The 21,794-nt window shown below is 40.9% G+C and overlaps 3 protein-coding genes across 3 annotated transcripts; 1 reads left to right on the forward strand and 2 right to left on the reverse strand.

Moving 5' to 3' along the window:
• Nucleotides 1–4,607: 4,607 nt before the first annotated feature.
• On the reverse strand, nucleotides 4,608–7,240 carry LOC115678068 ((+)-neomenthol dehydrogenase-like). Its single transcript, XM_030601374.2, has 5 exons — nucleotides 7,012–7,240; nucleotides 6,606–6,858; nucleotides 6,444–6,512; nucleotides 5,941–6,117; nucleotides 4,608–5,307 (listed from the first exon to the last, which is right to left on the reverse strand). The coding sequence occupies exons 1-5, from the start codon at nucleotides 7,029–7,031 to the stop codon at nucleotides 4,930–4,932; spliced, it is 897 nt and encodes a 298-aa protein (XP_030457234.2). The 5' UTR covers nucleotides 7,032–7,240; the 3' UTR covers nucleotides 4,608–4,929.
• Nucleotides 7,241–9,556: 2,316 nt separating this feature from the next.
• Nucleotides 9,557–11,354, reverse strand: LOC115678067 ((+)-neomenthol dehydrogenase-like). Its single transcript, XM_056318350.1, has 5 exons — nucleotides 11,232–11,354; nucleotides 10,856–11,118; nucleotides 10,655–10,735; nucleotides 10,224–10,400; nucleotides 9,557–10,100 (listed from the first exon to the last, which is right to left on the reverse strand). The coding sequence occupies exons 1-5, from the start codon at nucleotides 11,254–11,256 to the stop codon at nucleotides 9,687–9,689; spliced, it is 960 nt and encodes a 319-aa protein (XP_056174325.1). The 5' UTR covers nucleotides 11,257–11,354; the 3' UTR covers nucleotides 9,557–9,686.
• Nucleotides 11,355–13,910: 2,556 nt separating this feature from the next.
• Nucleotides 13,911–16,422, forward strand: LOC115678070 ((+)-neomenthol dehydrogenase-like). The gene is made up of 5 exons (XM_056318351.1): nucleotides 13,911–14,068; nucleotides 14,174–14,420; nucleotides 14,512–14,584; nucleotides 15,091–15,263; nucleotides 15,906–16,422. The coding sequence occupies exons 1-5, from the start codon at nucleotides 14,049–14,051 to the stop codon at nucleotides 16,281–16,283; spliced, it is 891 nt and encodes a 296-aa protein (XP_056174326.1). The 5' UTR covers nucleotides 13,911–14,048; the 3' UTR covers nucleotides 16,284–16,422.
• Nucleotides 16,423–21,794: the final 5,372 nt, after the last annotated feature.

Genomic DNA, 21,794 nt, shown 5'->3' on the forward strand with positions numbered 1-21,794 from the left:
TCGCATCAAATAGACCTTGTTGATCGCAGAAGGCTTCTCGTACATGTCCGATAGGGCTTTCATCAAATCCGCAGTGGTCTTCTCATTCACGATGTTAAACGCGACGTTACGTGCCAACGTCAGCCGAATAACACCCAAAGCTCATCTATCCAGCAATTCCCAATCAGCTTGCTTCATCGTCTCTGGCTTCTCCCCAGATAAGGGCAAGTGCAGTTTCATCTGATATAGATTATCCTCAATCTGCATCTTCCAGAAACCAAAATCCTTCTCATCAAATCTGTCGATTCTCACTTTTCCTTCTTCTGCCGCCATCGATTCGCTTCAACTTAAGCAAGCCTAGCTCTGATACCAATTGTTGTAGAAGCCAAGCGATCGAACAATAAAATTGACAGAAGAAGAAAATAAATCGGACACCAGATTTACGTAGTTCGGTCGTAGTGACCTACGTCCACGGGGAGAGCAGCACGGAATTCCACTATAAATCAAGCGATACAACAGAGATTATAACCACACTCGAGTCACTCAGATACTCTAAGTGTTTCCCAAGCCCCAATTACACCCAATAACTCACGCAATATTTAGCCCAACAATTCCTCACGAAATAATCTCTCAATCTCGCAAAAGAATTATACACAAATTCCAACCACAAGAATTTAATTAACTTCAACACTTGAGTTGTCGATGTAATTCCACGAATTCCACGAACAGAAACTCGCATCAAGCACTCATTGAGAATGGCGCTTCCGGATAGAATTCACGAGAAAGCTCTCTGCACCAAGCACTCGCACAAGCGGCGCTACACCCATTCTCTTCCTGTAACACAATATATATATACGCATGCCCAAGAAGAGAACGTGGCCTACTCAACATGGGATTGGAAACCTAGATAATTCGGTCAACCAAAATCGACCTTTTGACTTTCCTATTTTGTCTTCTTTCTTCACCGAGTCCAACTTGTAAAGGGAAAGAAATACGTTCTTCTTTTCTGTGATCCATCGTTGATTGGGTCAATGTCTATCTCAAAGTCCACGTTAGCCTTTCTGATGGACTTTCCTATTTCAAGCCATAGACTCCAACTTCATTAGGAAATTCACGTCTCTTTTGCTTTGCTAGATTTCGGATGGCCGCAAAATATCCTATTCCGAATATTTAGATTTTTATTTCGAGCTCAAACTCGAGATATATTTTAACAAGATCTTTCCTTTAAGTTATTATTTTATTTCAGATTTGATTTTTTTTTTTACAAAAACTTTCAACAATATCAATGTCGCTGTACAGACGGTGGCAGTAATGGCTAAGCAATGGCATTGGTCACTTTCTTTCTTGAATTCATAATACAGGTTATTTAGGTGGACTTGCGTTTTAGAAGGGGGAGAGGGCGAGATATGGAGGCTTAAAGGTGTTGGGAAAATCCTTTATAATATTTTGAAGAAGACAAAATAATCAAAGGCTAGTAATGTGTTTAATGGTTAAATAATCAGGTAAAAGATACACAAGCCGAGATGGTGTCCAAGCAGGACTAGGGGTGAGCATGGTCCGAGTGGGCGATATCCACCATGGAACTGGGAACCGCCCACTGAGGACCGGTTCCGAGAAATTAGAACTGAGAACCGCCCGTTGATTCCAGGGATCTACCCAAGACTGGATTGATGGTCCGGTTCTCAAGTGGATCCATAGAACTGGTCCCACCAAGCTTCACGCAAATAGAGGTGACCGGGAGCGAGAGAGGGAGGCGATGAATGGCCGGAGGCTCTGCCGTGAATTAATGGGAGTTGAGAGTCGAGGCTGTAAGTTGATGGGCGATGAGCTTAAGAGTTGAGACCATGAATGAGAGATAGAAAGATAACTCGGACAAAGTGAGAGTGAGACGAGATGAGCACTTAGTTGATGTGTGTTGAGCTTTCGATTAGGGGATTTTACAGTTTTTGTTTTTCTTAAAATGTTTCCTTTTTTTTTGTTGGAAATTTTTCTTAAAAATTATATATATTACCGGTCCAATCCAAAAGGACGGGTATGTGGTTCCACTCCTAGAACCGAGAACCGGACTAGTACTCGCATGTTCTAATAAATTGGAACTGAGAACCGGACCGATCCCCATGGGAACCACCAATCCTATCCTATCCAGTCCGGTTCCGAGCAATTCCCGGTTTGTTTACACACTCCTAAGTAGGAAGTCTAAGGTTATGAGTTCTTTATCAAGGGTGAACAAGGCAATGGGCGTAGAAGGTTTTACAAACTAGGGGTACTTGAATGGAAGATGAACAAGCCTAGAATGAGGAATTCTCTAAAACTTAGAAGTACCACTGATAGGTGAACAGCGTGGTAGAGCTACGATTGTCCATATGCTTGGAAGAACCAGAAGATAGAAGCTAGAGTGAAGTTTATGCTTTGCCGATATCAAAGATATCTTAAGTATGAAGTGAAAGACTATTGAAAACTGGATGGACCTTTTATAGAGGTGAATAAGTCATGAAGAACGGAAAGTTCGTGGAGACTTAGAAGTACCAGATAAGGTGAACAGTCTACATGATCTACATTACTATCGTAGTCAAAGTGCCTAATGGGAAGCAGTTTGACATAACCAGGAAGTCTGATATAGGCAGAATACTATGAAAGCTGGATACCAGAAGAATACTGCGAAAGCTGGATATAAGCAAAGTACTACGAAAATTGGATATAAGCATAATGCTACTGAAGTTGGATATAAGCAAAAGCCTAGCGAGAGTATGATATCATCAAATAAATGGATAGCTGGATATAACCAGAATTGTTGATACAAGCGAAACACTTACACTACTAGCGACATAAATAACACTTACACTACTAGCGACATAAATCTTGTCATGAACTTCAAGATTATTATTTTGAGATATTCCATCTCACCCCTTAACAGTTTGTGATCTGGTATGGATTTCTTATTTAGTATATTTTGATTGACAATCAATATAAGGATTATCTACGCAGAATAAATTCAATTACGCAAGATATCTTGATTGATTGACAATCTTCCTGAAGGCAAGATACATTCTATAGGCGAGTCATTCTATTTCTAGAAACCAAAGATTTGATTATATCGGCAACCAAATATACGGGAATTCCAATTGATCGACATCAACAACTATATTGATCTACTCAACAATTGTCCAATAGTCAGTTTGGAAATTGATCTTTTTGAAAATTGTCCAACGGGTAGATTGGATGCTGAGGAGTATAAAAGGAGATCAAGACACTGACAATAGTAGATTGATCAAGAGTTCAAAAATCCAATTTTAGAGAGAGTTTTGCATCTTTACATTGTCTTCTGAGAGCATTAAATTTTTAATCTTTCAAGAAGCAATGTTATAGTTTGCACTCAAGTGTGAAATAGTGAGATCTATCGGCTTGGATATAAGCAGCACTAGCTTTGAGGAGAAGTGCTAGAGTCTACGCGGTGCATTCTACCGTAACTTCAAGAAGATTTCTTGTAGAATTCAACTAATAGGTTGTTAATCCGGGAGAGTGGACATAGGCTTACATCAAGTCAAATAACTATAAAGCTCTAAGTGCACCGTTCTCTATCTCTTTGCTTATATTAATTTATTACTTGATAGAAGAACATTGCATTTGAGAAAAAAAAAAAAGAACATTGCATTGTCCATTGTAACCAAAACCAATACTATGTTTTACCCAGTCACACTTATATCGCACTTGATGCTTTTAATTCCGCATTTTTTGTCAAGTTTATCAAAATCACCTATTCACTCTCCTCTATGTGATATTGTTAGCCAACATCATAAGGCAATGTCATCGGGCTCAAACGGAGGCGAGACTACATCAGAGATGGCCATAGTGGTTTTATTTTGTTATTATTTTTCAGGAGAAAAGTTGCTTGGAATTAAAGCCCCGTTTGGGTCTGGTATTGCTTGAATTTGGGATGGGTCAGGTACTTATATGGGTCACTGAAATCGTATTACATAAAAATGGATCAATATAGGTCAGTTCATTTTGATCTGACCGTTTGACTGATCTTTACTTAGCTTTGTGTGCAATTTTCTTTTACCACAAATATCGGGACTGCAAGAAACATATGACAAGGGATGTGCACAATGACGTGGTGGTTGGGTACGACTGAATAGAGAAATAAATTAGAGAGGGAGAGTGGCCATTCATGGTACTGAGAAAAGCAATTGAAGGTGATGAAAATGACAAAGACACCATCCACATTTTATTCGGGCATGAATCTATGTAATGCTTGCACATAGACATGCAATTTCACGGTAAAATAACTCATTTTTTCTTCTTTTGCCTGCTGTCGGAAATGTTTCTCAGAATTAAGCCAAAATCTTCGGTTTGTGCATCTGAGTCAAACGTTAATATAGCTGCATTTATGATGGAAAAAATAGTGCAGATGCAGTATTCCAGACTTTGGATATATTTAAGCAATCTATAGAACAGTTCTATGATGACTACATACATGATTTCCCATGGATCACCAGGAGCACACTCTTCAAAAGAAATGACCACTACAGGATTCTCTCTAGGAACTCAAATCAAGTCCTTACTGTGCCAGCTCAAAGCAAATAGATCAATTGAACATGTTAAGGAAAAGGCAATAAATGGTAAACCGTCCATTGAACTTTACGTTCACTGGACGCTCGCAAGCTATCATACAGCAATTTTTATGGATACTGTTTAATGATGTATATGCTGAATATATCTAAAGAAGTTGTATGATAGTCTATGGTTGAAGTACCTAGAAATGGCTGATTAAAGGACTGGATCTTAGTCACACATTAAACTAATCCAAAACCAGAAAGTCAAGGGAGAGGATGTAAATCCAACTCAATAGAACATCTAGAAGTCACATATGATTTATTAAGCTGTTGGGGTCCATAATTTACAACTAGATTTTTCAATCTGCTGGGGGCGTGTGAAGACCATCATCTTCTATCAAAAGTCTGACACTTCCTGACTGACAAAGAAGCAACCCGAAGGACCGCCATTTGGAAGAAGTGCCAACTTCACAGGACTTTCAGCGCCTTCCTGGACCGACAAGTTACCGGTGTTGAAGTTAATGTCCGTTTTGACAAATCTGGGGCACACACAATTCACAATGATGTTTGGGTACTTCTTGGCGAGGATCCTAGTGTAAGCATTCATGGCTGCTTTTGAGATAATGTAAGCGGCAAAGATTGCAGGCCAGCCTTTGGCTTCCAAAGAACCGTTCTTGAAGTCTTCGAGGAAAGCCTTCACAACCCCGTCCACTTTCTGCTCCGTGAGGTTCTCAGCATCGCTCAGAACTCCCCTGGCCCATTCATTAGACACTCTCTAAAAGAAATTCACCAAAATTAACAAAACCATCAGCATAGGTTCCCCAATGGAACTTCAGCCTGGGATATAAACAGCACTACAAAATGCAAGCGGGACTTGAAGCTAGATACACATTCCTTGATTAAGAATAAGAAAAAACAAATTGGTCGCTTATGGGGAATGGTTTATAACGTGTCAGTCAATCCATTTCTAGAGCAACTCCATCCTAGAAGCAAGCCAATTCCACGAAATTGAACTCTTTATCTTTAACGAGAAGGGCACGTTAGGTAAACAATTCACTGAAGATAATTATAGAAAGGAAGTGTATGTGATGCAATTGAAACAAGCTAAACAGGGCAGAAGCTTCAAGGCGAGAACGAGATTCACCTAATGTAATGGTCCACAATGCAGATACCATCATAAAATTCATGAGGGTCGACTGCTTACTCAAATTCTAAGAAACCATAAGGTAAACAGGGCCAGTGGAAACAATTTTGTACCTCATCTCAATTTTGCTTATTGAAATGGAAAGCTCACGAATGGTGGAGCTCAACTCAAAAGTATATTTTTGCCGAGTTTCATCAAGTGTGTCCTACATTACCGCTTAGTGTAATTTTAAATTTTCAAGAACAGACTTGAATCCAAGCTCACCTGAAGCTTCCCCATGCTGGAGGAAACATTCACTATCCTCGGTGAATGGGATAGTTGGAGGAGGTCAAAATGAGCCTCGACCATTCGTTTCGCCCCGAAATAGTTTGTTTCCAGACATGCTTCAGCTGTTTCATAAGGTTCGGTCAATACTTCTTTCCAATTGATTTGGGCACCTTCCTGCATCAACAAGAAGAAATCTCCTCATACTTCCTACTGGTCCCGGCAAAACCAAGCATCACAATTTGCCAAGCTATGAGAAAGGGCAAAAAATACGAACCTGGGCAAATTAATTATGTAAGCTTGTTTGGCTAGAATCTATTTGAGCTTGATGCCAAGTAATAACTCGTTAATATTGAGCAGAGGTGCAACTTGAAACTCCTAGCGCTTATTTGAAATAGTTCCTTGCTAGGGCTTGTAATCATCACATACTTCGATCCTAATCAGTTTTGCGATGCCTAGACAATCAAAACTCCTTGCGCGAATTTGAAATAGTTCCTTGCTACCTTTCCGAAACCAGAAGCCTTTAAGGTTTCGCCATCTGCAGTGACTCTGCCAATCCCAGCATTGTTCACCTGCAGCATTCCTCTCAACATTTTCAATAACTCATCATATTGGATCACTGCTAACGTCTTACAAAATTAATGACAGAGACTCCGGCTTCATACCAGAATGTCGAGCTTCCCGAATTGGGTCTTGACGAAATTCGCAATGGACGAAACACTAGCAGGATCAGTGACGTCAAGCTGGTGAAAAACAATGTGATCGGACAGACCACTTGACGAGTCCTTGAGCTTCTGAACCGCTTCAAGTCCTCTTTTTTCATCTCTGGATGTTAATATCACCACAATTCCATTTGAAGCCAACTGCCTACATATCTCCAATCCAATCCCCTTGTTTGCACCTGTAACCACTGCATACCTGAAAGCACACCCAAAAAAAAATTCCCAAAAAAAATATGGAATTAACAGCACAAGAGAGTAAATTTTACGGAACAATAAAGAACAAGCAAATAAATGGAATTATTAGGAGGGTGATGGTTATGAATGTATGCAGTGAACCATGAAAGAATACCTCTTGGTAGACTCTGCCATTAGTTGCTTCGTGGACCGAAGACAAATGAAGACCTATGAAACTTTTCACTCCTTAATAGATCGAAGAACCCCTAGATCCTTCGGCACCCACGAACGTAACCACTTTGTCTTTCGGCGTTTGAATGAGTTACAATCTCTCTTTTTCGGCCCAATAAACACGAACATGACAAGTGCAGAAAAACAACACCCCAAGTGAAAGCGATGTACTCAGAAACGACGCAGCTTTTGTGCTCAGTATGAGGTGAAAGAATTCAAGATGTGGCCATGGCCATTCATAGGTGCTTTTGGCGAAAAGAATTTGAGGCACTAATGAATGACGAGCAAGATCTTTTTGCCACTTGTGTTGCTGAGACTTTGAGCCAAATGTTTTGTGATTCGAACGCTCAACACCGATTTTGATAGTAAGCTTATTAACATATAGTCAATTTTTTAATATTAATTAACCAATAGTCAAATTGACCCGCCTCCTAGATTCTCCGTCTACTTGTTTTGAGATAATGACATAAATAGTCTCTGAACTTTAGCATACTGTTCAATATAATCCTTGAACTTTTAATTTGTTCGATGTGGTCTTTGAACTCTTAGTACATGTTCAATACAGTCCTTAAACTACATGAAAATGTTCAAAGTAATCCTTCCATCAATTCCATATAAGAGACAACATTGAATATTTTCATATAGTTCAAAAACTAAATTGAACATATACCGAAAATTCAAGAACTCCATTGAACAAAATAAAAGTGCATGGACCACATTGCATAATAGGTTAAAGTTCAAGGACCACATTGCACATTAGGCCAAAGTTCAATGACTATTTGTGTCATTATGGAAGGTCCAATTCGAATGTGAAAAGATAAAATTTAAGGATCTAATTAGATTAAAAAAAAAATATTCCGAGATGAAAAATTCAAGGACCATCAATCCTCTATCCTAATTTTTTGTGCATTTATCTAAACAATCAATGTTGTAAGAGTTAAAATTTTGGGATTAGTGCAGTTGAAGTCCTAAAACTTGTTGTGTAAGTGTGATTAAGTCTTAAAACTTTCAAAAAATGCAATCAAATCCTAAACATTGTTAAATTTGTGCAATTAAGTCATTCCGTTAACTCCGTCCAATTTGACTAATGAAATGCTGATGTGGTTTACTTGATTATTTTCTCTCTCCTACATGGCATTAAAGTTAGCTAAAGCACTAAAACGAAGTCGTTTTGATCCGAATCTTAATTTTTACACCAAATCTTAATTAAATTAGGTTAAAAAATACAAAAGTTTTTTTTGAAAAAAAAAGGGACAAACTAAAAAAACACAAAAAATAGAGAAAAAACCACCGCGAATGAGGCCAATGAGGCCACCCGTGGGCGCGATGGCCCCTCGCACCTCAAGGGCCCGCAAACCTCGCCGACCACAAGCAAGGGCAACAACCATCTCTCAAAGCCGGGTGAGGGTTGCTAGCCCTCGCCCAACTACGGAATAGGGCCGGCGACGACCCTCTTTCGGTTCTAAGTGAGGGTCAGGCCCTCGCCTAGGTGCAGTTGAGGGTTGCGGCCCTCCTCCAAACACAGGTAACACAGAGCCTTGGGAGAGGGTTGCGGCCCTATCTCGATTCGGCAAGGGTCACCGGTCATCAACGCCCCCAGCGACAAGGCGGGGTCGTCGGCACCTCGGCCAAGGGCCGACAAACCTCGCCGACCACAAGCAAGGGCAACAACCATCTCTCAAAACTGGGTGAGGGTTGCTAGCCCTCGCCCAACTCTGGAATAGGGCCCCGAGCGACGACCCTCTTTCAGTTCTAAGTGAGGGTCACCGGCCCTCGCCTAGGTCTGGTTGAGGGTTGCGGCCCTCCTCCAAACCTGGGTAACAGCACCGACCTTGGGAGAGGGTTGCAGCCCTATCTCGATTCTGGCAAGGGTCACCAGTCATCACTGACGCCCCACTGGCGACAAGGCAGTGGTCACAGGCCCTTTCGCTTGTATTTTTTTTCTTTTGTTTTTAAAATTTCTTAGCTTTTTATTTTCTAAAAAGTGTAGGACTATATGATTGTTTACGCAACGATAAATATATTTGTTGCGTTTTCTTGTTATTATCACCTTTCAAGGAATGGTCGACATTTTAGACTTTCTGACTTTGATTTGTCATCATTAGTTGGATAGCCTGACGAGGATTCAACTAATTATTTATTTTGTCATCACTGAATTGAGAAGTCTCTCGCTGATAAATTTCATCAATTAGGGGATCCAAGTTTACTCTCTCTCTCTCTCTCTGATGGATATTTGTAATCCTGTTTGTTATGGGTTGGTAGCCTGTCACCTTTACTTGATTTGCAATTACTACAATAAAATAAACCCCACATGAGGAGTTTTTTTTTTTTTTTTGGTCGAACACATGAGGAGTTGAGCTTCCTTTCTTTCATAGAATGAAACGCTCCATCTGGAGCTTTGAAGCAAATCGGCATAGTTCTTTTCTTTTATATGAAGCACCTGAACGTGCCCCTCTTGATAAGTATAGCAGCAAGCTACTAGAGCGAAAGAATCGAAGCACTCATAAACATTTCATTTACTACCACCATGTTGTTACCCACTAAATGTTCAAACAAGTGCTTGTTACAAAGACGAAACAGAAAAAAAAAATCGACGAAAAACAGAGAAAGGATATCGAATCATTCCTCGACACGGGAAGCCAAGTTAGGAAGAGACGAGAAACTGTAGACTTGCTTCCTATCAAAGAAGAGGCCGCTTGGACCACCCTGAGGAAGCAGAGCCAGCCATACAGGGCTCTCAGCCCCCTGTGCAGGAGTGGAGAGTCCGGTATTGCAAGTCATGTCGGTCTGGACAAAGCCAGGGCACACGCTGTTCACCAAGAAAGATGGCAGCTTCTTGGCCATGATCCTTGTGTATGCATTCAGGGCTGCTTTCGAGACTTTGTATGCTGAGATATGGGTTGGCCAACCCCTCTTTCCAAAGTCCCCTTCTTTGAAATCCTGCAGGAATGACTCCAGGACTCGGTCCACTCTCTCTTCCGTGAGGTTCTCGACGTCGCTAAATACCTGCCTTGGCCACTCTCCCGGTATGAACTGAACCAGTAGACACAAGACGGATAGAAGTGAATTTTCCGGCATGTATTGTTGCAACTTTTAAGTTGTTTTAGTAGGATTTGCTGAGAAGGTTTGAAAAGGGGATTGTCGTTTTACTTTTACCTCTAGGACCCCCAACTTGGAGCTGACATTTACGATTCTCGGTGAATCAGACAGATGGAGGAGCGGAAGGAGCGCTTCGGTCACGGATTTGGCACCGTAATAATTTGTCTTCACGCATTCTTCTGCCATTCCATAGTCCTCGGTCGATATCTCTTTCCAAACTTCCTCGCCAAGTGGCTGAAATCGGAGGAATGAAACTTATGTGCCTTGACGATATAGAGAAGCTCGAAAAAATGCGCACATCAGCAAGAGAAAACGAAAAACCCATGAATCAAAGAAAAGCACCAAGTAGGGTATATATTAGCCATCTCTCTTAATTAGCACAAAGGTTAGAGGCCTCTGAGATTCATCAATCATCACATACGAGGATTCCCGACAGCTCATCTAGCTCTTTGGTGTTATATAAACAAGAACTTGGATGCAGGACTTACAAAGTCACCACCAGCAAGTTCAACAGCTTTGGACAGAGCATTACAGTCCATGATGTGTCCACTTATTCCAGCATTATTTACCTGCAAATGATCGATGTTATCCAAAGCCAATTGGACCTCAGGATGAGAAAAATACGAGTCCTCCCACAAGATTTCAAAAATTAAGAAGAGAGGATAAGAAGAAAGAATGAGCTCGATTACCAAGATATCAAGCCTGCCAAACTGGGTAGCGACGAAACCCACAAGAGAAGCGACACTAGCAGGATCAGCAACATCGAGCTGATGGAAGATGACGGCACCGCCCGAAAGGCTGGAATTCTTTTGGAGTTCTCCAGCTGCTTGAAGGCCTCTCTTCTCATCTCTCGCGGTCAAGACAACAGTCACTCCAGTCGAAGCTAATTGTCTGCATATTTCGAACCCGATCCCCTTGTTCGATCCCGTAACGACTGCATACCTGCAAAAGAGTTCCGTTCCAACCATGAATTAATCTAAACCCATATAGTCGACTTCGTTTTTTTTATGCAAAAGGAAAACAGAGGTACAGGACAAAGAGAACAGAATGCATTCCTCTCGGCAGCAAGAAAGGTTGATGCTTCGGCCATCGTTTAATTTCTTGGTAGGAGAAAACCAGAGCTTAGGTTGACGGACTTATATTAATCGAAGTGGCTGGTGGAACCAAAAGAATAATGATAACTCTGGAAATTTGGAGCCAAAGCACATACAAAGACTGGATGGAGAACTTTTTTATTGAAATGCAGAGGCTTTTGCTTTGGGTGTGTCTACAGATCTGAACTTCACAACCTTTAATGAAGAAGAACACAAGAAAGTCCACAAAGTTAACAAAAGCATACAAACAAAGTCAACACGCTAAATGGACTTGAAGACAAACGTAGCAATCTGTGAAAACTCTTCAATGGCCTTTGTTGGCATTCTTTGTCTTCATGCTTCAATAGCTGCTTTTTGTCTTTAACCTTCTTCAGGCGCTAACCATGAATCAAGGCTTTCTTCATGAACACCAACAACTAAATCTAGATCCAGTAATCAACGTTCTCAAATCCAACAATCGGTTTTATATTATTCAGACAGTGGCTTCTTGTCTTATCTAAAATGAAGCTAAATATGATCTATAGAAAAAAACACATGCTATCACAGTTGAAGTCCAAGATTTTGGCATAGCACATGCTAGTTGGGATTGGGAGGTTTTAGCTTAGCTTATAGCTAGTAGCTAGATTAGTACTTCCAAATTTACCTGCAAAAAAAAATTACAGATTTCGAGGTATCTTGTTTGCTATCACATAGTTGGAGTACAAGATTTTAGCATAGCACATGTTAGTTGGGATTTGGAGGTTTTAGCTTTAGCTTAGCTTATAGCTACTGGCTAGATTAGTAATTCCCAATTTACCATACAGAATTTACCATCCATATCTATTGAGTGGTAAAAACTAGTATTCTTTTCCATTTTATATTGTGACAAGATGGCATATCGAGTGCTGATTAGACATGGGTCACTTGTTTGGTACGATAATCATTTCGGTGCCTTAATAAGTCTCAATCATTGATTTATAAAAATAAGACTTTTGTCATTCGTTAAGATTTGTCGAGACGTCGAGGGAAACACGATGCAGGATAGAATATCTTCACCCATTCTGACCTAAATTCGCCTTCTCTAGTCGAGTATAGAAACATCGGCACAGCGAGTTAGGGCAGAGTAAGAATAATTTCCTTGCAGCTAAAGAGCTTAAGCAAGCACGATGCAAAAAACAAACCAAAGGCCTTCGCTCTGTGAGGCAGAAGGTCCTCAATAAGTCTCAACCATTGAAGAGTGCTCCTGGTGATCAGTGGGAAAATATGCATGGAGACTACATCACAGAACTGTTCTATGGATTCCTTGAACATCTCCAAAGGCTGGTAAAACGAATCTGCAGTATAATTTCCATCATAAAGGGAGTGATATCAACAGTTGACTCGTTGCACAAACTGATGATTTTGTCTCAATTCTGGGAAACATTTCGGACAGCTAGGCAAAATAAAAAGAAAAGGTGAGTTACTTCACTGTGAAATTTCGCATGTAAGTACGAGAATTATATATATTCATGCCCGAATATAATGGGGGATGTCTGCTTATCACGTTCAATAGCTTTCTTTGTACCTGGAATGGGCCACTCTCCCTCTCCCTCTCCCTCTCCCTCTCTCTCGATCGAATATAATGGGGGATGGTGTCCTTGTCTTCTTATCACCTTCAATAGCTTTCTTTGTACCTGGAATGGGCCACTCTCCCCCTCTCTCTCTCTCTCTCTCTCTCTCTCTCTCTCTCTCTCTCTCTCTCTCTCTTCTTTACGGGAAAAAATGTTAGAAAAATCCTAAACTTATTACATTTGTGTCAATTTAGTCTTAAATAATTTTTTTGTGCTAATTTAGTTATAAACATTTTGTCTTTATGTCAAATCAGTCCTTTCAGCTAATTTTGACTGGATTTTGCTGACGTGGACGCCGAACAGTTTACGTGGCACCGTTGACGATGACGTGGACAATTTTTAATAATATTTTAATATTTTTCAAAATTTTATATTTGTATATTCTTTTCTTTTCTTTTCTTTTTTTTCTTTTCCTTTCTTCTTCCTCAACCGGCTGGAGGCCAAGGCCGGCGAGTCCCGCCGGTCGCTGGCAAGGCTTCCCATGCCCTCACCAGTGGCCGCGAGGTCGTACCAACGGCTGGGTGAGGCACGACCTCGCCGGATCTGGCGAGGTCGGGCATCGCTCATGGCTGACGGGGCTCGACCCTCACCAACCCAGCGCGAAGCTGCCCTCACAGCCATCCGGCGAGGTCGAATGGTCGCGAGGGCGGCCTCGTGCTGGGCTGGCGAGGGCGAGTCCCTAGCCGGCCTTGGCATCCAGTCAATCGCCGGACCGGCGACCGACTGGAAGAAGAAGAAAGGAAAAGAAAAAAAATATATTCTAAAATATTTTTAAAATATTAAAATATTATTAAAAGTTATCAACGTCATCGCCGGCTGTGCCACGTAAGCCGGCCGGCTTCTACGTCAGCAAAATCTAATCAAAATTAGTCAGAATAAGTAAATTAGATTTAGAATTAAATAGGCATCAAAAAAAGGTTTAGGATTAACTTGGTACCATCATAAGAGGTTTAGCACTTTTTCAAACACTTTTCCTTTTCTTTCTATATTCAAAGTGCACAGGTACTGCGTCATTATGTACGTCACTTGTGACATTTTTCCTGTAGTTTCAATAATTGCGGTCGAGGAAAATTCCACATAAAAAAATCTCTTGCAAAAGATATCTATGACCTTGCCTCTCTGATGTAACAGAAAATTGAGAGCTAGTTAGCTTTTCGTTTTTCAAGAGTTCACGCAATTCACGTTACAGTCAGGAGCCAATGGAAGCGTCAACGAACCGGTATTCTATAATGGTTTTTATTCATGCATCCGTCCATAATTCCATCTATTCGTTTGTTCATGTTGTTCTCCAGAAATTTCTTATACTTCTTTTTTCGATATTTAGGTATGCAGTCGTTACAGGTGCGAACAAAGGAATTGGACTTGAAATATGCAGGCAGTTGGCTTCAAGTGGGGTTGTGGTGGTGTTAACATCTAGAGATGAAAAAAGAGGGCTTGAAGCAATTCAAAAGCTCAAAGACTCGGGTCTGTCTAATTACGTAGTTTTTCATCAGCTCGATGTCTCCGATCCCTCTAGCATTTTTGCGCTAGCAAATTTCATCAAGACCCAATTCGGAAAGCTAGATGTATTGGTATATTATGCATTTCCGATCATCTTTTTACCCTGCCTTCTGTCAACCCAATACGGAAAACTTGCAATAAACAAGGGAAAATTTTGTGCAGGTGAACAACGCTGGTGTTCCTGGAGCCATTATAGATGGTGATGCTCTAAGGGCCTCTGGTTTTGGCAAGGCAAGTTATAAAATTCTTGATTTTCTACCCTTTATAACAATGGAGTTGTTACAATTGCAAGCTTCCCCGGTGAAAAGAATTGGTTTACATGAATTATGAACTGGAAGTACCCAATGTGGTACTCTGCTCTTAAATTAAGTGGATCAAGCAAACCACAGAAATGATTTTTGAGTAAGTTACATAGTTACTTTTCGAGAGTCACGCTTTTTTCTGCCGTGGCGCAGGTAAAGGATGCTTGGTTTCTCAACAACCCAGCTAGTCTGCAAATCATATAATGTCTCATTAATGTCGGTACCTTTTTCTGTGAAAAATGCGAAGACGTATAGCATGAAGTATCTCCTTATGCAACATAGTGGAGTAAAACAATCACATTCGAATCAATGGATTGCATATTAAGGGAAGGAAAGCCGCCTGCTTTTTGAAAGTTAAGATAAATGAATTTATAAGTGGTTAGTCTTCTAATATTACTTGACTAGGACTTATGAGGAACTTTCTTCTTGATGCAGGAAGTCGCCCAAATCAATTGGAACGAAATCACGACCCAAACTTATGAAGTAGCTGAGGCGTGTATTGAAACAAACTATTATGGGGCCAAACGAATGGTGGAAGCTCATATCGACCTCCTCCAACTATCTGATTCGCCAAGGATAGTAAATGTTTCATCCAGCATGGGGAAGATTGAGGTAAGCACAGAGTCATAGACTAGGTTGTTAAAAATTTAAACTTAGATTAATCAGGTATGTGGGACAGATTTTCAGTGGTTGATGAAACCCACTAAGCAGATAAACAGAGTTGTGCTCCATATTTCATCATCTTGCTATTGTAATGAGAGAAATTCCTACTGGACAAATACATTTACATGCTGACGCTCTCTAGTTTATGGTTTCTTAGAATGCATCCATTTGAATTTTGTAAATGGTATCTAGATTCTGGGTGGTTGCATTAGGTCTGGTTCTCGCCAAGAGGCTTCCGCATCAATCGCAAAAGATGTACCTTTCTTGGAACAACTATCGAGAGAAAGTGGTCCCCGTAAGGTGGCCTTCACCTTGATAAAGAGTCCATTTTGTGGAATTAGCTTACTTCCAGGATGAGGTTACCCCAGAAATGTATTGCTGGATAAGTAACAAACCGTAACCCATAAACCGTTCACTCGTTTTTGCTTTTGTTTACTTCTTCTCTGGATTTGTATAATATGCATTTAGATTCAAGCCTTCAACTCCATTTTGCAATTGTAGCGCTGTCTAATATTTGGATTGAAGCTCCTTTACATATGTTTTGGGTGATCTATGTTGAGGATTTGTCAACTTTGGTGATTTTTTCTCCAGAGAGCGTCTAATGAATGGGCCAGGGAAATTCTGAGTGATCCCGAGAACATCACGGAAGAGAAAGTGGACGGGATCATGAAGGCTTTCCTCGCAGACTTCAAGGATGGTTCGACCGAAGCCAAAGGCTGGCCTGCCTTCATGCCCGCTTACAGCATCTCGAAAGCAGCCATGAATGCATACACTAGGATTCTCGCAAAGAAGTACCCGAGTATCGTCGTCAACTGTGTGTGCCCCGGATTTGTCAAAACGGACATCAACTTCAACACCGGCATACTGTCGGTTGAGGAAGGCGCCGAAAGCCCGGTGAAGCTGGCACTTCTTCCAAATGGTGGTCCTTCCGGTTGCTTCTTTGTCAGGAAGGAAGAGTCAGAATTTTGATAGAGGACAGTAGTCTAGTCTTCCTTGGGAATGGAAAGTCTATCTCAGCTATCGCTACCGTGTGACGAACTAAATAATGGTCTAGTTGTAGATCATGGTCCTCAACAGATTGATATTTCATATCCGACTGTTTTAGATATTTTCCTTGGGTTCGATCTCACATCATCTCCATCCTGACTTCCTTTCGCATCGCCAATGGCCTCTCCCTCTCTCTCTCTCTTCTCTCTCTCTGTATTGAGTCTACACAGGAACTACGTCATTGCATACCTCATTTGTGATATTTTCCTGCACATCTCATACTTGTGGTCGAGAGAAAAACAAGCACCTGTGACTTGCAAATGATAACTGAGTCTTGATGACCTTAACCTTTTACGTAAACGACAAAAATTGAGTGGTTGCTTATCCTTTTCAGACAGCGGACGCGTCCCACCTACATGATGGAAATATAAGGACAACTAATCAGCACAATCTGAATTTAATAAGAAATTTAACTTAAATCGATAAAAAAAAATAATTATTATATTTATCTTTTTAATAGATATTTATATTTATCCCCATAGATGTATTATACCTTATTTAAATATAATGAAATCCCCAAGATATTATAATAAATTGGGGGTTTCTCCTCATGGACGTAGGCTTCCAAGGTTCTCTCCTTGGTTGACTGTATCACGTTAAATTTTGTTCTCCTTCTTTATGTGTGTGTGATTACAAAGAAAACATAGTATCAGAGCAAGTTTCGAGCGTGGTCCATGTGCTATCGAAGTTGTTATTTGCCACTTCATTCTACTTCTAATTCAAAGAAGCTCGTGATCATCTCCTTTATTCTTGTAATAATGGCTAGCTCTTGAGTCATTACTGATGTTGGTCGATCTAACTCAAATGAGATGAGCAATAGATTGACATTCTTTCTTTTTAAAGGAAGAAACTATCTTCCTTGGTCTTAGGCAGTTACGATTGCCCTTCGAGGACGATTAAAGTTAGGCCATGTCAATGGTTTGATCAAAGCCTCATCATCCACCAATCCTAAATTTGCCGAATAACAATCTACTAATAACCTAATCATGTCGTGGATCTTCATCTTCATGGATCCTCACATTTACGAAATTTTTGCTCGCTCTAAAACAGCACAATCTCTATGGAAGTCTCTTAAAGACATGAATGGCCATGAAGATAATGTCTTTCGAATTTTCGAGTAGCAACAGGAAATTGCTCATACCGAGCAAGCTCCCAATCAACCATTTTCGAAACTATGAGAAAGAAATGGTCAGAACTTCGTCAGTATCTTTTCCCTGCTGATTCCGTGAACATATACTTTGAAAGGGAAATGCAAGATCGGGTTAATCAATTATTGGCCAGCATGAGGATGTCTAAGACAAATCCTTATGAGCCGCACTCTGACATCTTTCATCAATGTCTGTGCCATTATCCAACATGAAAAAACTCAACGGCATGTTATGAATCCAAACTCAAAGTCAGGGGAAGAGACAATGAAGAGTTCAGCTAATACTATTAATTTCAATCCCAATCACCAAAGTACTCAAATTAACAGTAGCATTAAATCTAATGGTGGAAAAGGAAAAGGAGGGGTCGAAATTCCAAGCTTCACTGCACTCACTGCAACAAGGATGGTTGTTGGGAGTTACATCCTCATCTAAGACAAAATAAAGACAAGGCTCTTGCAACTAAAAGTGGTGCTCCTAATTTCGGCTCTGATCTTCAAGCTTCTCCTGGCCAAATTGCCTTTGCAACTCCAACAACTCATGGTAAGCAGCAACGTTACTCCATCGAGTTATGAGCAACCTTGGGGAACATTGCTCACAACTCTAGTGATGCTTTTGCCCAATCTACAACTTCAAAAAATTATTTTATTGTTGATTTTGGAGCAACTGATCATATGTGCAGCACATCTCAATGGATTAAAAATCTCTGTGACGTATTTAATTACCCATCTATATCTGTTGCTAATGGAGAGCAGATTCCTATTCAAGGAACTAGAACGGTGGAATTTCTTTCCACCAACTCAAATGTTTTATTTGTTCCAGCTTTATCATCTAATTTGCTATCTGTCAGTAAAATTACCATAGATCTAAATTGCAATGTTGTCTTTTCCAATGATAAGGTCATCTTTCAGGACAGTTTATCAGGGAATAAGATTGGCGAGGTCGATTCCAACAAGGGTTGTACATGCTTGATTTACAAAGTGCAGGTTTGATTGCCAGGAACAATAATGACGCGGAGACTCATCTCTGGCATTGGCATATGGGGCATCCATTAGATATTGTGCTAAATATTATTCTACCTTTACTCTTGATAGTAGTTCCTGTGAGATATGTCGTTATGCTAAACAACACAGATTGCCTTTCTCCTCTAGAACCAGTCCATCTTCAAAGTTGTCTGAATTAGTTCATTCAGATTTTTGGGGGATGCTCCTATTGACTCTCGTGATGGATTTAAATTTTTTGCTAGTTTTATTGATGATAAATTTTGCTGCACTTTGTTATACTTGCTTCTAAAAGTGATATGCTTTGTGCTTTCCAAGAATTCACGAAAATGATTAGTACTTAGTATGGTGCTAAGATTAAAATATTGTGTACTGATAATGGGACTGAGTACACAAATCAACTTTTTGAATCTTACCTTAAGAGTTTGGGAATTATCCACCAATTTTCATGTGTTAAAACTCTTCAACAGAATGAAGTTGCAGAGTGGAAAAATCGTCACCTTCTTGAGGTAACTCGTTCTCTCCAGTTTCATGGGAATTTGCCCCCTCGTTATTGGTCAAATGTTGTCCTAACGAACTCTTATCTCATCAAACGTCTACCATGCAAGGTGTTAAAATACAAATCCTCAATAGAAATCATTCTTGGCAGATCTGTTAACCTTTCTCATATCCGTGTGTAGGGAAGCACGTGCTTCGTTCATTCTTCATCTGGAAATAAATTTGATCCTCATGCTAGAAAATGTATTTTCTTGGGATATTCCTATGTGAAGCACGGATACAAATGTTCTGATCTCGCCATTAGAAAAATGTTTATATCTCGGAATGTCACTGTTGATGAGACACACGTCTTTTCCCAGGTATCAAATTGAGGGAGAGATTGATACTGCAAACCATGATTATAGTGGTGTTAGAAGTATATTGTCTTATTCTAAGAGATACTCATAATCAAAATAACGAGATTATGATCCGAGAGATATTCATAATCTGAATATCTATCATAATCAGAATATCGAGATTACGATATTTGAGATACTCAAAATCATATAATATATTTCTAACAAGTGACTTGGACGTTGAATTTGCTCCGGTTCTAGTGGTTCCAAAAACAAATGACCTTGTGATTATGAGGATCATACGAACGAAAGGTATGAAGGGAGCGAGCATGCTCCTACACGGTTGCACCTAGGGATGTCATCGGGTCGGGTCGGGTCGGGTCGGGTCGGGTTTTCATGATACCCGGCTCAACCCGAAACAATGAATATATGTGCTTGGCCCGACCCGAAACAAGACCCAAACATGATATAGCCGCACAATTGAATCGGGTTCGGGTCAGGTCGGGTCGGTTCGGGTTTGGGTTTAGAGGTTTGCTATCCTCTTGAAAGAATTGTTCCTCACATTTCATGCACGACTGTACTGCTAAATTTGTTCCCAAATGTGGTACTTTTGCATCATTTGTCTGTGAGGGTGCAGTCCTAAACTCTGCTTTTATATTTACTTTCCAGCTCGAAAACAAAGGTTGTCTCGGGAGATTTCGGTCCCTCATCCGGCAAATGTTTCATAACATGAAGTAAAGCAGCATTCCGAGTTCGATTTGGCAAAAAAAAGCAAACGAAGGCCACACGAGTACACATTCATGCCTGACCAGTTCATAAGCGGAAAGAGAAGCTGCAAAATGAGCAGAACGAGTACACATTCAATTCGATTGCAAGAGAAACCATGCATTCGTTGGATTTCGTTCGAGCTATTTCACTACAGCACTTCATACATTGAGTAATCCAGGACAAAAGCCTAAACTGAAGCAGTACAATAAATGCCATTATAAGAGGAGAATCACAGCATCAAAGAAAACATACGTGGTGAGCATTGGCAATAATGTTGCTCATTTGCAAGAGTTACTACCACCAATGATGAACAAGAACTCCACTCTGTCTCACGGATGTGAAAAGGTCCAAGCATTGCCCATATGTTTTCTCGTACTTGGAACTTCTCTCACCGGGACAACATCTCTGCCATCTGTTGTAATGGCACTCGAGAAACAGTTTATCGATCAAACAGATAGCCCCAGTCTGGAATAGCCTCGGAATCAAATCGAACTCAGTCCCCTCCACATCCATCTTCATCACCACGAAATCCTTCTCTGTAACCGTGCTTTTCAACCATTCTGCGAAATCGAATCCCTGAATCTTAGCCACCTCCCCATTGCTCGAGGACTGAACCAGTTGACTCAGTAATTTTATCGAACAATTGGTATGACACGCAACATCGGCTGATGCAAAATGAGATGAACACGCATACATAGAACACCTCGAAAGGCACAGTGAATCAACAGATGGGTTCCCCATTCTTCGACAAACAAAAGCAAAAAAAGCCAACTTGGAGCTGATATAATCAAGTTCCACTCCGAAAAGAGAGTCAATCCAACACACCCAAGCACCATGCCGTTGAAGAAGCAGGAACACCGCAGATTCAAAGCTCGTCGGGGATTAATTGAAAGACGGCGATGCTCACCGGAAGAAAGAAATCGTCACTTGTGGTTGGGGCCGAGGGCAGCGGGTCAAGAGGGTCAATCGTCGAGGAGCTTCCGGAGGCGAGACTTGACGAAGTCGCTGCGAGCTTTGGCGCGGGCTTGCTGAGAAGCGACGTTGGCATAGGAGAGGTGGATGCCAACCGCATTCGGGGTGGCGTCGGCGGCGAAGACGCCGATCGTTGCCGCCAGTCCGCGTCGCACTACTCGATCGCCAGTTGCAGATCCGGAGCTCTAGGGTTTCGGGTGGGCTTGGGAGCAAGAAGATCAAATGGTTCTTGTTTGTCTCTGGTGGGCTTGTTTCGGGCAGTCTCGGGTAGATCCAAAACAAGCTGAAGCCTTGTTTTTACTGTTACCCAAACAAGTTAAGGCCCAACCCGACCCAATACAAAAATTTCTTGTTTTGTTCGGGTCGGGTTGGGTCGGGTCATGTTTGAGCGGATTCTTTTGACACCCCTAGTGGGACCCACTGTTCCTACAGTCCCTATAGAACCCGCATCCACTGTCCCCGAAGTAGTTCCAGTTCGTCGGTCAACTAGAATTTCTCGGCCATCAACTCGGCTTCGTGACTTCTCAATGTATCATTCATCCACTCCTTACCACATACGAGCATCAATCTGTTATGAAAATATTTCACCTGAGTTCAGTGCTTTTTTTGCTACTATTGATAAGGATAAAGAACCAACGAGCTTTCTTAAGGCACAAGGTCGACTGTATGGAAGAAAGCCAAGGATGAGGAACTAAATGCTCTAGACAAAAACTG

Source organism: Syzygium oleosum, unplaced genomic scaffold (genome assembly GCF_021117445.2).
Source record: "Syzygium oleosum isolate NSW1041296 unplaced genomic scaffold, Sole_v2.1 Sole_v2.15, whole genome shotgun sequence".
NCBI lineage: Eukaryota > Viridiplantae > Streptophyta > Magnoliopsida > Myrtales > Myrtaceae > Syzygium > Syzygium oleosum.